The sequence below is a fragment of the Vespa velutina genome, chromosome 15, assembly GCF_912470025.1.
Source record: "Vespa velutina chromosome 15, iVesVel2.1, whole genome shotgun sequence".
Lineage (NCBI taxonomy): Eukaryota > Metazoa > Arthropoda > Insecta > Hymenoptera > Vespidae > Vespa > Vespa velutina.
In genome coordinates this window covers 312,124-326,930 of record NC_062202.1, presented here as the reverse complement: position 1 = coordinate 326,930, position 14,807 = coordinate 312,124, and the positions used below count along the sequence as shown (strand labels likewise).

The window sequence follows — 14,807 nt, the reverse complement described above, 5'->3', positions numbered from 1 at the left end:
GTATTGAAATTCTGAACTAACTATGAAAGTTAAGGCCCCCGACAATAGGCAAAGTATATAAAAGCTTATCAATTTCGAAAGCCAGTCCCCGACGGTAGGCAAAGTATGTATAAAAGAGCATTGTACGTGTGGATACAAATGTGTATATTAATTTGTGTAATGATTTTATTCATTATTTTGAAACTAGTTTCGAGTTCGGTTAAATCAGGTTCAATTAATTATAATCTTTGATTTTGTGCATTTACCATATCACATTTTATTCATATAATATGTAGAATAGATATATATATTTTTTTTATATATATGCATGTATATATATATATATATATATACACACACATATATATAAACAAGAAATAGTAATACATAATTCCTATTTAATAGCAATAGAGTATTTTACTAATTTAATACAACAAGTATATATGAGTGAAGAGTAGAACACACGGTTTGACTTACCGCACAGTAATTATATTCATGCGGATACTCTCTTTCCTATGACTACGCGTTTAAATATATAAAAATTCTGTGTAAGGGTATATTAAGTACGTACATTAAATATAAAATAATAAATATAAAGTATCGCTGATAGCTTAAAAGATTACCGAGATACTTTGTACTCCGTAAAAGGAGACATCTTAACCTTACCTGAAAGATAATTGATAATAAAAGAAGAAGCGTGTTTACTATTGTTCCCTCATATATATGTGTGTATATGTATCCATATATGTTTATGCGTATATGTATATAGACGCACATACACATATGTATATAAAAAAGAAATACTTTCTCATGTAACTTTTATAAACTAAAGCGTGTCCTTAACGTCTTTGAAAGTCGATGAATCGTACATATTATATTATATATATTATCTCTGAAAATGAAATCTCTCGACTTTCTCTAATAATTAGTTCTGAGGTTAACTGTATGTATATATAGTTGGCGTTCATTACGTAAAAGGTTGTCTTTTAAATCTGGAACGAACGAATTGGTACGACATCAAAAAGGAGCCTGTAGATTAATTGCACTGATTGATGAAAGAGGATTCCTTTTCATTAGTTTACGCAATGGCGTCTCGTTACTCAATGCTGCGTACGTTCGATCGTCCCTTATTGTTCGGATTTAGAGCACGCGTGGGCAAGATGTACTCATCTTTCGGACGCGCTATTCCGTTCACTTCCTCTTTCCTTTCTCCCCTTCGTCCTAGAGCACGTTATTCCGTGCGTTCATCGATCTTCCTTACAGACGTAACAAATTTAGACAACCTTACGTATTAAACGCGCATCTTGCTTTAAAAGGTGTATTATTTTGTCTATAAGTAAAATACGAGATTATTTAACTATCCGTTTAATATTGATATCCACCATTAGCAGCAGCATCACCGCCACTGCCAGAAGGATATCCACCATTACCACCACTGCCACCAAATCCATTTGATGAGTAACCACCACCGTTACCACCGTTGCCACCGCCGTTGAATCGTCCAAAGCCTCCTACATAAAAATAAGAAATCATTTATTATTAAATAAAGCCTGATATATTATTTTAAACGAATAAATTATCTTACAAATTGTGATATAGTAAATCTTACCATTTCCACCATTACCGCCGGGCCCACCGGAAGAATAACCGCCATTACCACCATTACCGCCAGGTCCACCGGAGGGATAGCCACCGTTACCGCCAGGTCCACCGGAAGGATATCCTTCGCCGTTTGCTTCTCCCTCGTACCTAATTTGTGGCTTAAAGCCTTCTTGATCAGCTTCATATTCAACTATTTGTTTTCTACCGTCAGGTAGCAAAACGTTAAATTCGCCTTGGGCACGATCGCCATCTCTACTTTCCGTATGTCCAAAGTCAGCTCCAGATTGATCGTCTTTTACTTCATAAGAGAACTCGTATTTGGCAGGTTCCTAAAATGAAAGTAGATAAGATTAATACATTGATTGATCAATGATTGAAGGTAAATCCAAATAATTCGGTTAATTTTTTTCTCTTAAAATTTCAAGCTTACGTTACTCTCATCCTGTCCGTTGCCGTTGTAACCTCCATTTCCACCTCCATAACCTCCTCCTCCTCCATTACCTCCGTTAGAACCACCAACACCAGGAGCACCGTAGGAAGAACTTGGTTGACCTCCACCGAATCCGTTTCCACCTCCGGGAGCTCCGTAACTGCTAGAAGGCCTTCCGTTTCCTAATCCACCGCCGTTCCCACCTCCAGGTGCTCCGTAACTGCTTGATGGTCTTCCATTGCCGTTGCCTCCACCGAATCCGTTGGCTCCGCCGAATCCGTTGCCTCCACCAGGTGCTCCGTAACTACTAGATGGTCTTCCATTGCCGTTTCCACCGAATCCGTTTCCGTTAGCTCCTGGAGCGCCATAACTGCTAGAAGGCTTCCCATTTCCTGAACCTCCACCGAATCCATTTCCACTTCCAGGTGCTCCGTAGCTACTCGATGGTCTTCCATTGCCGTTTCCACCGAATCCGTTCCCGTTAGCTCCAGGAGCCCCATAATTGCTGGAAGGTCTCCCGTTTCCCGAACCTCCGCCAAATCCATTTCCACCACCTCCAGGTGCTCCGTAACTACTCGATGGCCTTCCATTGCCGTTGCCGTTGCCATTGCCGTTGCCGTTGCCGTTGCCTCCACCAAATCCATTTCCACCACCAGGAGCACCGTAGCTACTACTCGGTGGTCTTCCGTTCCCCCTACCGTTTCCTCCGCCGTTTCCTCCGCCAAATCCTGGTGGACCGTACTCGCTGGAAGGCCCACCAAAACCACCTCCATGACCGCCATTAGCACCAGGAGGCAAGTAAGAGTTTACAGGAGGCTCTGGCCGTGCCAAAGCCAGACCTATGATGATGGTCGCTAACACAAACTACAAGAAAGGAATGGATATTTTATTATTATTATTATTAATTTTAATCTAACGGAATAATGACATATTTAATCAATTACTTGGAGAAAATAAAAGAGACAATGTAAGCGTGACAATGTGAAATATTCAAATGATGTATAAGAAATATAGATAGTCATTAAATCTTAAAGAAATAGCTACATCTATCTCTACAACAATGTCTATATAGAAATATTCTGTGAACTAGTCGCTTACCTTGAACATTTTTATGGTAACGTATAAATCCGCGTTGAACACGTATGGATCCGTGGAAGACGAGCTCGATGGAGTATCTTTCGTTTTCCCCTTTTGGAGGGAAACGATGAAGTCTTCTCAAGAGTGTTTACTTTTTCAAGGGTATTTTAAGAACACGTCGATACTCCTAAGGCTCTCCCTGAGAGAGAACCTCTCTGTCAGGATGGGGTAGCGATGAGTGAATGACAAACTTTGGTCTCTAATCCGGTTTATATATACCGAGACTCATCCGCGTTTGTGGATCATGGTTTGGTGCAAGCGGCAAGATTTACAAGGAGAATCGGTATATAACTATGTCACGGTGGTGTATCGGTGCTCGGTGACGGTGAAGAAGAGTGGGATTAAAGATGCGAACTAGGCAAGCAGCCTATGTCCTATATCTTATGGATTACGAATCCCGTATCGTATCGTTACCAATCGATCTTACATATTACGTCTACACCAAGATCGCTTCGTTTTATTCGGATAATCGAGCATTCGAATGCACATTGAGTGTTTTAAATGAAACACTTGCATCGTGAAACTTCGACTCGTCTTCGAGCGATTACAAAAGATTAAAAGTAAATAAAGAAAAATATAAAATGTTAAGAACTATAAAATATATTTTTTTTGTCGTAATATCTTTGAAAGGAAATTTATTAATTAACAATATCGATATTAGGATTATTATTTGATAAAATGGATATCATGTTACGGAATATCTTTTGCACAAAAGACCGTGATTCGTAATTACATAAAATCGTGTAATTTCTTCTTCTTTTTCTTTTTTTTTTTTTTTTTAATTTCACGAGAAACATGTAACTTACGCGCTCAGTCACGCGAGATGAATCGTAAAAGAAATTGAGGGGAGAAAGCGCGACAGCATCCCACGAGATGTTTATGTACTCCGAAATATTGCACCACTTGAAGATATCTCGATTACGGAAGTAATTATTAATACATCGATCGTCTACTCCCATCTTATTCTGCACGATTCTATTAAGTTATCCTTCGATCCTTCTTACAAGCCTTCTCATGACTTATAAAAGAAACTTACGGTAAATTGTGCGAACGATATTTCATAATAAAGTCCATTTTAATACATATATAATATATCTAAATATATATATATATATATATATATATATATTATTATATAAATATATATAAATTATATATATATATATATATATAATTTTTTAAGATCCAGATATAATTATAAGAAAAGGAAGCTTGACGAAGGCCTCATTGAATTCAATATCCTGGATGGACTTACAATATCTTCATCATACGCTTATGGCTAATAGATCGTTCAAGGGTTAAATCATTTTTGGCAACGAAGGTCTTCCTTGTGTCGTGAGGAATTATTTCACAAGAGATGATGACCTTTAACTCTATGGACCATACGCAAGAAGGATTCACTTTCATAAAATAGATGTACGTCCAATTGAAATGGTTCGACTGTTAACTATAAGATCCAAGTCACCTACTTTCGATTTTAGAGATCATTAAAGAGGAGGATGAACTCGATGCGTGTCGAATGCGGTAACAGAAAAGAAACATCGAAGCTCGATGTGCTAACAAGCAAGATTTCTTCTTCTACTACTTCTTTTTCTTCCGTTTTCTTCGATTATTATAAATCAGATCGCTTCGAGTGTTATCATTGTCGAGACGATGCTCTCAAGCATGTACCTATGTCCGTCCCCTCTTTATATGCAATGTTTTTATGCAATCAGTGCGCTCATGGTTGGTGGCAATGTAGGATGCTGCACGAGATAGGGATATATTATGCAAAGTTGCGTCATGGATTTATTGTAACAGTACTTTCATCGACTGTATAAGCGTGGAATAGTAGGATTCGTTGGTTTTTGTAATAGGTTTAATACTTGTTTATCTATGAATCATTATTTTTATCTACATGAATGATTTTTTATATATTTACATATCTATATTCCGTGTTAGCATTTCATTGGGTCATACTGTACTTTTGTCCTAATTAGTACAATATCCTATTAAAAATTATACAGACGCCAGTTTAAAGGAAATTCCATTTCTTTTTTGAATATATTGATCGATAGAAATTATATTATTTCCTTCTGATAACTACATATAAATGAAAAAGGTCATACCCAAGGGTCACGCAAATCATTATTCGAAGATCCGTTTTCTGTCAGTTAAAATGCGGAATTCATCGGTTAAATTTACCCGCATGTCCAAAGCGTTTCACCACTTCTACTTGATGTGTGAAAGTGTTGCAGGACTTGCGTCGAAAGATGTGCGCTCATACTACAGTTAAGCAATACTCTCTTCACCTGATCCAATTTACTGCCCCTACATCGATCTACAGCTGCCTCGAAGAATTGCAACACCTCGTGACGCTGACGATGCAATGCGGTTATACGGTGTATATATATCTGTATTATGAGATGACGTATTGTTTGTTAGAATAATTTTTTCTACTGTATATAGGAGTTACATCATTTAAATCATTATCGACGATATTGTGTAAATACCAATTTATTTACAATAGAATTTATAAAAAATTAATATTATAACGAACTCACATGTACACTTTAAATGTAAACGACATCTAAACGTAAAAGACACCTAATAAATTACGATCACAGATATGTTCATATTAAAAAAAAAAAAAAAAAAAAAAAAAAAAAAAAAAAAAAAAAAAAAAAAAAAAAAAAAAAAAAAAAAAATTATATATAAAAGAAAAGAAGAAAAAAGAAAAAAGGCAACGAATTAAGCCTGATCAGTAAGACCTTTGATAAACGTACCTTTTTTTGTCAATGTACGAAGATACCTATACGATACCTGAGTACGTAACGATATTAGATTATTGTTACATGCACTTCCGGATATTAATAGTATGAAAATATAATATTCGGCATGGAGACATTTGAAATATCCCGACGAAAGAATATTTTTCATCAGGCACACTAGCGCTTCCACGTTTGTTGACTAGTAAGGCTGTTTCGTATATGAAACGAAACACGACATTCGCAATAACTCTAGCTCAGATTATATCTTATTTATCTCGGTAACATTTATATTATCGTTATGGAATAAAATCCGAATTATACATCTTAGTACTTAAAAATATACTAAATTTTATTATCGCTCCCATCAAAGGCTCTATAAATATCTCTTCTTCGTTCGCCCACTCCTCGTCCGTTTCTAATTGTAACAAGAAAGTAACATGTTAAGACAACAAAAAGAATATAATTTCAATGATCGATGATACTTTAATGAATGATGATACTTACTTGGTTTAATAGATGCAGGCTTTGAAAACAAAGTCACATGTTGTTTTTTCAACAATTTTTTTTCTAAACAGCCTAACTTAACTAGTATCTATAACAATAAAGTTAAATATTCATTTAATTAATTTTATAATCGATTTTATAATCGTATTGATAAGTTAAATTATCAATTCAATATTACAATATTATAATATTGAATTGTCGTTTAAGTCCTTAATTCGTCGAATTAAGTCGTTTAAATTAAACATATACAAATGAATTTATTTATTAAATAAAACATTTAACGAATATATATAATATTATGTATAACTATTTATTTTATATTGTTAAAATAAATATTCAAACCTCAACCAATTCACGAGTGTGGAACGGTTGTAAAGCTGGACTAAATCTATTTTGTACTTTGGCTAATATAACACCAGGATGTGTTAAACAATATGTTAAAACTGCTCCCAACATGCGATCCAGTACTCTACGATTTAAAACGCCATCTATGCGAATCCATGGTTTCATGACTACCCTTATTTCCTCAGCAGTACTGAAATCATTAAATGCAGTTAACACACACACACACACACACACACACGCGCGCACACACGCGCGCACGTATAAATATATTAAACTTTTTAATATGTACAATCAAATGTAAATATATCTTTTCTCTATAACTAATAATATCTCGTTTATTCTTACGTAAGATCTAATCTTTTGGCAGACGTATATACATCCTTTTGTGGAAGCAAAGATATTCTCTTTCTCTGTAATCTTTTTGCAGCACATATATTTTCTTCCTTTTCACTCTCACCGGAGAGACCTATAATTGTAGCATTTTGATCTGTAGTACCACTATCAATTAAAGACGTTTTTTCTTCTTTTTCTTCCTTTTCAAAGTTATTAATCATTGTTACATCTTCGCATATCGATGATTCCAATGAATTTTTATTATGATCAATATCATTATCTTTATTATCATCACTATTAATTTCACCAACAGTTTCACTTTCTGTTAAGTATATAGTACCTTTAGGTATTGGTAAAAGTGATTCTCTTTCTAAACGAAAAATCTTATAAGAATGTATCAACCAAGGATTTGCATAATGGTGATGTATATATCGAGGTGTAGTTACACCAGAATGTAAAAACAAATAATTTTCAATTAAAAGAGAAACTATATTATATAGATCTTTTCCAAAGTCCTTTCGAAATTTTTGCTGAAATTATATCAAATTATAAATTATCAGATCATATAAACATATTATTATATTAATAAATGTTCTTACCATCAGTTCTTCCGAACTAGCTCCTATTTCTTTCTTTTCTCTCACAAATTTATATATAGCATCAATTTTCATCCAGTCATATAATACTTTTCCTTGCATATCTTTCTTGAAATCAGCATATAAAGTATTATTTTTTGGAAAAATTGCAAATTTATTTAATTCGTTTATAATTTCAGAAGCAGTCTTTAATTTTAAAGGTAATACATCAGACGGTACAGAATAGCTTTTAAAGTTTTCATAATTCTCAGAATATTGTGCTTTTGATGATTCTAAGTAGTAAAAAATTTTAAACATATTAACGACAAAATATTCGTGAGCATGATGACTATCAGTTACTGATAGTTCATTCAGTTCCTCTCTTATTTTCAAAAGAGCTAATCTTGTATATCGTTTCTGAACGTCATTTGTGTCATCAAGTTTAGGATTTGCATTCGCACAATTTTTATCTTCAGATGTACTACGTATTATATTACTTACACGAGTAAATGCATTATCATGTGTCTTTTTATATTCAGTATTATTTTGACTTGCATTTTCTGAAATTATACTTTCATTTTCTGCAGATTTAGAGCTTTCAACTGAATTTTCATTCAAAGGCTCTGAACTTAATAAAGTTGCACTCTTAAAAATTTTTTCATCAAAATTAACTTGGCACTTATTTGAATCCGTTTGAATATTACTTTGTGTAACGTCGTTAGATGAATTTAATACGCTATATTGATTATCATCATTCATTTTGGCTTTCTTTGAAGTTGGCTCCATCGAATCTATTTCACGATTATCGGTATACAATTTTTTCTTTAAACATTTCCTTTGTGATTTTTCTTTATCTATAACCATATCAGATGAGGAGTCCGTTAAATCATCAAAATTCTCCAAAGTTTTATCTAACTTTTGTCCATCTGTATTATTTAACATGGTCTTAGTTATATTTTGAAAATTTGTTGCATTATTTTCTTCATTTAGTTCTTTCGTATTTAGATCTTCAGTGTGTAAATCATGAAAACATGACTTCGTAAAATTATCTAATCCAGAGTAATCATACTTGGCAATTTTTCTTTTTCCTTCGGTATCAGAATTGTGCCCGTCGTCAACATCGTTATTTATTGCTTCTTCAAGACTGGACGACTCATTAGCGCTATGTTCAACAATTGTGTCTCCTTCAAATATTGAAATTTTATTGATGCTATCTATAAAATTCTTCCTTTTATTTGAAGTGTCTTTAAAATAATCTAAACCATCTAAAATATCTTTATATCTTTGCGCAATTCTAAAGTAAGTTTCATCTTTTTCTGTTAATCTCTGATCTAAAGTAATTACTTGATCTGGTATTGCAATATCAAAATCGAGCTTATCCTGTGCCATAAAATCATGTATCATGGCGACAACCCCGCCAGTAACTGGAATAATTTCAATACCATCGGAAGAAGGAACATTTTCAAAAGCGTTATTTTTCTCTGATTTAGAATACCATTGAATAAGTTTGAAGAAAGCATCATATGATTCCTTATATAAATCATATGGCCATTTATTTTGGAACTTGTAAATATAATTGGTACTGAACTGAAACTGTGAACTGCTCATTGGCATATAATTGGCATACTTCTTTGTTAAACACATATCATTTTTTTTAATTGTAACCATTTGATCGGCTCTAATTTTGGCCATAGCATTTCGCAAAAGAACCTCTGGATATTGTTGATATACTTTGAATAACTGATATGCCCAAGATCTTTTATCTTTTCCGGAACACATTGAACTATGAATAACAGAATTAATTGTGGCAGAATGTATATCATTAATACATCGAATATCCTTAACAAAGCCTGGATTAAATGATTTAGTGGGGTATACCACTTTATAAAATATATTAAACTCTTGTACTGTTTTGGGTACAATGATAGGTTCGTTTGGCCCCATTTCTGAAATATCGTAATATTTTTTGGCGACGTAATCAACAAGATTTTTAAATATTTCAGCTATGCGTTTTTCATATGCGCAAGAATTCGAACATTCTTCTTTAATCTTTTCTATAATATCACCAAATCGTTTATTAATGAAGAAATTTTGTCTTATCTCTTCTACACCTAAAGTCACGCTATTAACTGTCTGTGGCTGTCTAAGCATATATAAAAGTCTTCTTTGACAAGCACGGGATGTTTTGTTATAAGAGCTAAGAGAATAAGAGCGTAAAACATCTCTGACCATATTAAATGTTACCACTTGTTTTCGAGAATTCGGGCACAAATACATCATGGCAACTTTACATACAAGTAATATATTATCTTCGTGTGGTTGCCAATCAACACGCAATTTGTGCATTAGTTGAAGCGCACGATAATCAATTTCATCATATTTTACCCGTGATTTTCTACCCTTCTTAGGTAAAACTCGTCTTATAAATGATTTCTGTTTTGATCTACGAAATGTTGTATATGTTTCATGCTTTATGGATTTATTTGAAATTTCAGAAATTTTGCTCGATTGCGACTTCTTTTTCAAATCAGTAGCAGTTACAATAGTAGGCCCTGATACTTTCTTTAATCCAGAAAATTCGGTGAATTTGACAGGCGCCGCTTTTATTGTTGATAAATAAGCATCTCTCTTACACGTCATATTTTTATTTTCTTGATTTTTCGTTGGTTGATGACGTGTCATAAAATTACTATTCCAATTCCAATTACGTTTCAAGTGTGCGAAAAATGCGGAATCGATACCAGCTGCACCTTTATGATCCCCAGGTACTTTACCAGTATCTAATTGTATAGCTTCTTCGGCAGAACGAGGTACTATTGTTTGTATCATATCGCTCTTTTTACTTAAATCCTCCAATAATATATCTTTACCCTGAACCACAAGTCTACCCCCTAAAGGAGTATTAACGCATATATTCCACATATCGTACCAATATTTTTCAACTATATACATTTCATTGAAATTATATTTAGTTACGGGGTATGTTTTTTCTTCAATTTTGTGATATCCAGGTGCGGATGAAGTTGTATCCATCAATTCGCTTCGACGATTTACATAAAGAAATACTTGATCTTTTTCTTTTAATTTCTGCGGTCCAAATTGTATCAGTCCAATATAACATAATCTAGTCATGGTTTCATGAATATCAAATATATACTTTCGTGCATGTAATAAAGTATTACGAATATTAATTGGAAGATCTTTCACTAAATAGTGTTTTCTAATAGGATGATTTGTATAATATTCCAAGCCTGATATAATAAATGGGACACTGTGGACTTTCAAAAAAATCGATAGAGGAATGCGTAACAGAACATCGCACATTAAAGTCCAACCTTTTGGCCAACCTAATGTAACAAAAGAATTGTGATTATATTCATAAATCTTACTCAAATGTACCACACATATTGCACTTTTCTTACCATTATGTTTTGGTAAAGGTGGCATAAACATCTTCCATCCTACTTCTGTGGTATAAATTTTACTCATTTCTTGAGCCAAACTGTCGGTAATACTAAAATCATTAGCCCGCAACAGTTGTATTTGTTCATTTTTGGAAAGTGTTTCCTCTCCAGGATGTTCATAAACTAAATAATATAAAAGAACATGAAGTGCTTGCATACGAACAAATTTAGGACTGTATCCAAGTCTTCGAGCTGCTTTCTAAAAGTAAAAAATTAAGCATTTACATGTCTTCATAATAATAATTTTTTAAAGTAAACTTAAAAAAATGTTATATTACGTACTGGATCATATTTGGAAGTAGTTGGTATTGCTGATAGTCTTTTAGGCCTTTTATCAGTTTTGTTTGTATTGTCCAAATTATGTAAACGTGTCTTATCTATATTATTTTTGGGATTCCCTTTATTTTTTTGCGATCCCAATAAACAAAATTTAACCTTTGCTTGCTCTACAGCCGACTTTATTACTGTGTGATCTGTATCAATATTGGGATCGCATATAAAAGTTAAATGTTTTTCTCTACCGTTGGCGCTAAGGGTTAATTTTATATTTTTTACCAAATTATCTTTGGCCAATTTCTGCAATAACCTGATCAAAGATTTTTTGTCTATCTTCACATCATAACCTTCCTTATCTTCTTCACCATTTATCATCTGAAATAATTAATGTTAATTTTAACTTTTGATCATCATGTCGATTTGAAGTAAAATTAATCTATATAAAATTATACATAATGATTAACCGTTGTGTCTTACCTTCATTAGCTTAGTCATATCATCGATAACTTGATGCTCCTTAACAGACTCAATAATCATATTTGCTCGCCTTAGTAATCTATAAGTAATATTAGATATACCCTTTTTCTCACTATTTTCAACATCCTCCATGAAACCAAATATTTCATTAACTGGTTTTCCAGTTCGCGTCGGATTTTGCGCGACCAAATTTGTTTGTATACTCTTATATATCGATACAGCTTTAAGATTATCTGAAATTTTAGATATAGCTGTGGAATGTTCAAAGCCATCTTTAGTCTCATCTGTTTTCCTTTTTTCGTCACCTTGTATTATTGCCTTCTCTTTATGTCTTTGCTCCTTTAAACATTTTAAGTTCGCAATTTTTTCCGATATATTCATGAATGTACATTTGTATCTGGTTTGAGATTTTGTTATACGATATTTCCAAAATATTTTACTGACAATATGAAATACTTTCCTTAATTCATCAATGTTAATACAACGTTTTTGCTCTTCATTATGAGAACGTTCAATTATATTATTATCAATAACTGCGGGATAATTTGCTTTCTCTATGGTTTTAACTTGATGCGTATAAAGTTCATTACTTTCTTTTTTCTCTTGCTTTGGTATAGTCTTATCGTTCTTATTTGAGATCTGTTTTGTAAGTTCTTTAATTTTATATATTTCTTTTTGAAATTGCTTACTCATCATGCTACTTTTCTCAAACTTTTTAGATACATATTTCGTTACTCTTTGCCTACCAGCATCATTCATGTATGTCGCTACAATATTTACTTTCACTAAATTACGTAATATAGTTCTACATTGTAATTTTGTTAAACCCATATTTTTAGTTAAGTTTCCTTGGGAAACACCATCACTATTGCTCTCTTCGATTACGTTATTAGCTTGCTTGAGATAGGGAACATTGTATTTATGATCAGAAATATCTAACTCTGAAATAAAATGATAATTATTGAAAATATCGATAAAAAGAGATTTATAATATATTTGAATATACTTTTAAAATCCCATTTTTACCAAATTGTTCTTCATCTTCGTGTATTTCATCTTTGTTCCATAGTTCAGCAATATCAATGTCAGGAGTCACCAGTTGTATTACCCTTATCATTTTTTCCTTTGTCGGATCATTCTTCCGTTGCCATTCTTTAGGTTCTGCATTTGGATATAGAGTTCTATATGGTACCTTCTATTAATTAGTAATAAAGCTCAATTAGAAAACATGACATTCATTTTTAAAAAAATTATTATATAAAAATGAATATATATATTAATAACGAAATATTTAATGAAATTTTCTGATAAGTTTCACTAACCAGATCTGTTTTCACTACTTTTTGAAAAAAAGATGTTTTAACTAATTTTTGTATAGAATTTTCAATTTGCAATTTCTTCTTTATTTCTTCATATTCAGCGATATAATTCTCTTTCATCTTAAGTATTTCAATTACTTGTTCAGCCAAGAAAATGATTTTTGGTTTTCTTTCTACAAAGAATCGTGGTAGATGTATTAAGCTACCACTACAACTGTGGCCTGAACTTTTTTGATGATGCATCTGTTTTGTTATCAATTTGTGACGAAGTAAGAATTTCCTATGATAAAACAAGGTTCTAGGATCCTCTTTCAGTAAGCTAAGACTAAGTTTTCCCTGTGTCACTTCTCCATGATAACGTGATCTTCCAACTCTTTCAAGAAAACAATAATGCATGATACTTAATTCCAATGTAGGACATATGTTATCGCCCATTAATGCATGCTCTCTTGCATATTGAGATGCAACAATCACCAATCTTTGACCATATTCTGTTATCGCCTGCTCTAAAGTATAATTTCTGATATCGGCAATAATAACTTTGCGAGTATAATATGTCGAACAAGAACCCTTAACTCCAGCAGCTTGATCATATATGGGACAATGAGGATAAATATCTTCTGGAACATCATCCTAAAGAAATAATTAACTTAGATATAAAAATAAAGAAAATTAATGAAGATCGTGTTTATATTTCCTTACTGGCTCAAGTATAATACCAAGATCTGGATCTACAAACTCATAACGATCAAATATAACAAGTGTTTTTCTTGGCACTTCTAATTTGTAAAATGTAAATTCTTTAACTTTCACACATATAGACCATATTTGGATCATAAATGCTTGTGAAAATGGTAAAGGATCGTTAAATCTATGTGCCAAACGTAACCATAAAGCTGAAACAAGGAATAATTATTATTTCGTGTGTGTGTGTATGTGTGTGCGTGCGTGCCTACGCGTGTAAATGAAAAATATATAAGAACAATGTCGAAGAAATATTGATTTACCTTCTAAAGTAATACCATCCAAACCTTCCAATGCCACTTCATCTATTACAGAATCTATTAAATTAATAGGTGGAAATGATACCATATTGATTATTCTAGAAATTTAATTGAATAAATAAAAATATGTATTTTTTTAAATTCACACACAATTAAAATTGTTACTATCCTTACTATTAGTCCATATAATTTTCATTCAAAATATGTATTGCAATTCAACTTCCAATGACTCGATTAAAAGTCAAAGAAATACATTTTTAAAGTTTTTAAACTTGCGATCAATATAAAACGAAAAATAAAAAATAGGACAACTGATATATGTCCTACGAATATAATTGATTATTTCACTTAATTAACGATATGACGATTAAAAAGAGAATTGACAAATAAACACATTGCACTATTTTTTGAATATAAATATATTCATCCTATTTCATATTTCCATTTAATATAAATTTCGTTAATTTCCTTTAAAAATCAGTATCATTTCTACGTTCTGTAAGCCATTTGTTTACAAGTGCGATAGGCACGTGCATACTTAGTTTTAAGGCAATACTCATTTACACGAAATTATGGCGAATCTCAATGACAAAATATCTTTTTTATTTTCTT

The 14,807-nt window shown here is 32.5% G+C and overlaps 2 protein-coding genes across 5 annotated transcripts; both read right to left on the bottom strand.

The window, feature by feature from the left end:
* Positions 1-240: 240 nt before the first annotated feature.
* On the bottom strand, positions 241-4,186 carry LOC124954550 (pro-resilin). The gene is made up of 4 exons (XM_047507668.1): positions 3,110-4,186; positions 2,012-2,875; positions 1,589-1,910; positions 241-1,490 (listed from the first exon to the last, which is right to left on the bottom strand). Exons 1-4 carry the CDS (start codon positions 3,116-3,118, stop codon positions 1,345-1,347), a joined length of 1,341 nt encoding a protein of 446 aa, XP_047363624.1. The 5' UTR covers positions 3,119-4,186; the 3' UTR covers positions 241-1,344.
* Positions 4,187-4,339: 153 nt separating this feature from the next.
* On the bottom strand, positions 4,340-14,704 carry LOC124954541 (general transcription factor 3C polypeptide 1). Of its 4 annotated transcripts, none has more exons than XR_007102570.1 (13): positions 14,199-14,704; positions 13,894-14,087; positions 13,195-13,824; positions 12,899-13,067; positions 11,873-12,813; positions 11,402-11,770; positions 11,078-11,318; positions 7,680-11,002; positions 7,093-7,610; positions 6,745-6,937; positions 6,403-6,490; positions 5,914-6,313; positions 4,340-5,541 (listed from the first exon to the last, which is right to left on the bottom strand). XR_007102570.1 is itself a non-coding variant. In XM_047507643.1 (13 exons), exons 2-13 carry the CDS (start codon positions 14,281-14,283, stop codon positions 6,195-6,197), a joined length of 6,870 nt encoding a protein of 2,289 aa, XP_047363599.1. In that variant the 5' UTR covers positions 14,284-14,293; positions 14,370-14,704; the 3' UTR covers positions 5,827-6,194. The 4 variants fall into 4 exon arrangements, 3 of the variants coding, with proteins under 3 accessions (XP_047363599.1, XP_047363601.1, XP_047363598.1); XM_047507643.1 differs by lacking the exon at positions 4,340-5,541 and having other exon boundaries at positions 5,827-6,313; positions 14,199-14,293; positions 14,370-14,704; XM_047507645.1 differs by lacking the exon at positions 4,340-5,541 and having other exon boundaries at positions 5,827-6,313; positions 14,199-14,252; positions 14,370-14,704.
* Between the last annotated feature and the right edge of the window lie 103 nt (positions 14,705-14,807).

Excerpts from the sequence above, each read along its gene's own strand:
- LOC124954550 (XM_047507668.1), bottom strand. Across the intron at positions 1,911-2,011 it reads ACGGACAGGATGAGAGTAAC|GAACCTGCCAAATACGAGTT; the intron begins GTAAGCTTGAAA and ends CTTTCATTTTAG. Across the intron at positions 1,491-1,588 it reads CGGCGGTAATGGTGGAAATG|GAGGCTTTGGACGATTCAAC; the intron begins GTAAGATTTACT and ends ATTTTTATGTAG.
- LOC124954541 (XM_047507642.1), bottom strand. The coding sequence starts at position 14,283 with ATGGTATCATTTCCACCTATTAATTTAATAGATTCTGTAATAGATGAA. Across the intron at positions 12,814-12,898 it reads CGAAGATGAAGAACAATTTG|AGTTAGATATTTCTGATCAT; the intron begins GTAAAAATGGGA and ends ATTTTATTTCAG. Across the intron at positions 6,938-7,092 it reads GCCAAAAGATTAGATCTTAC|TACTGCTGAGGAAATAAGGG; the intron begins GTAAGAATAAAC and ends TAATGATTTCAG.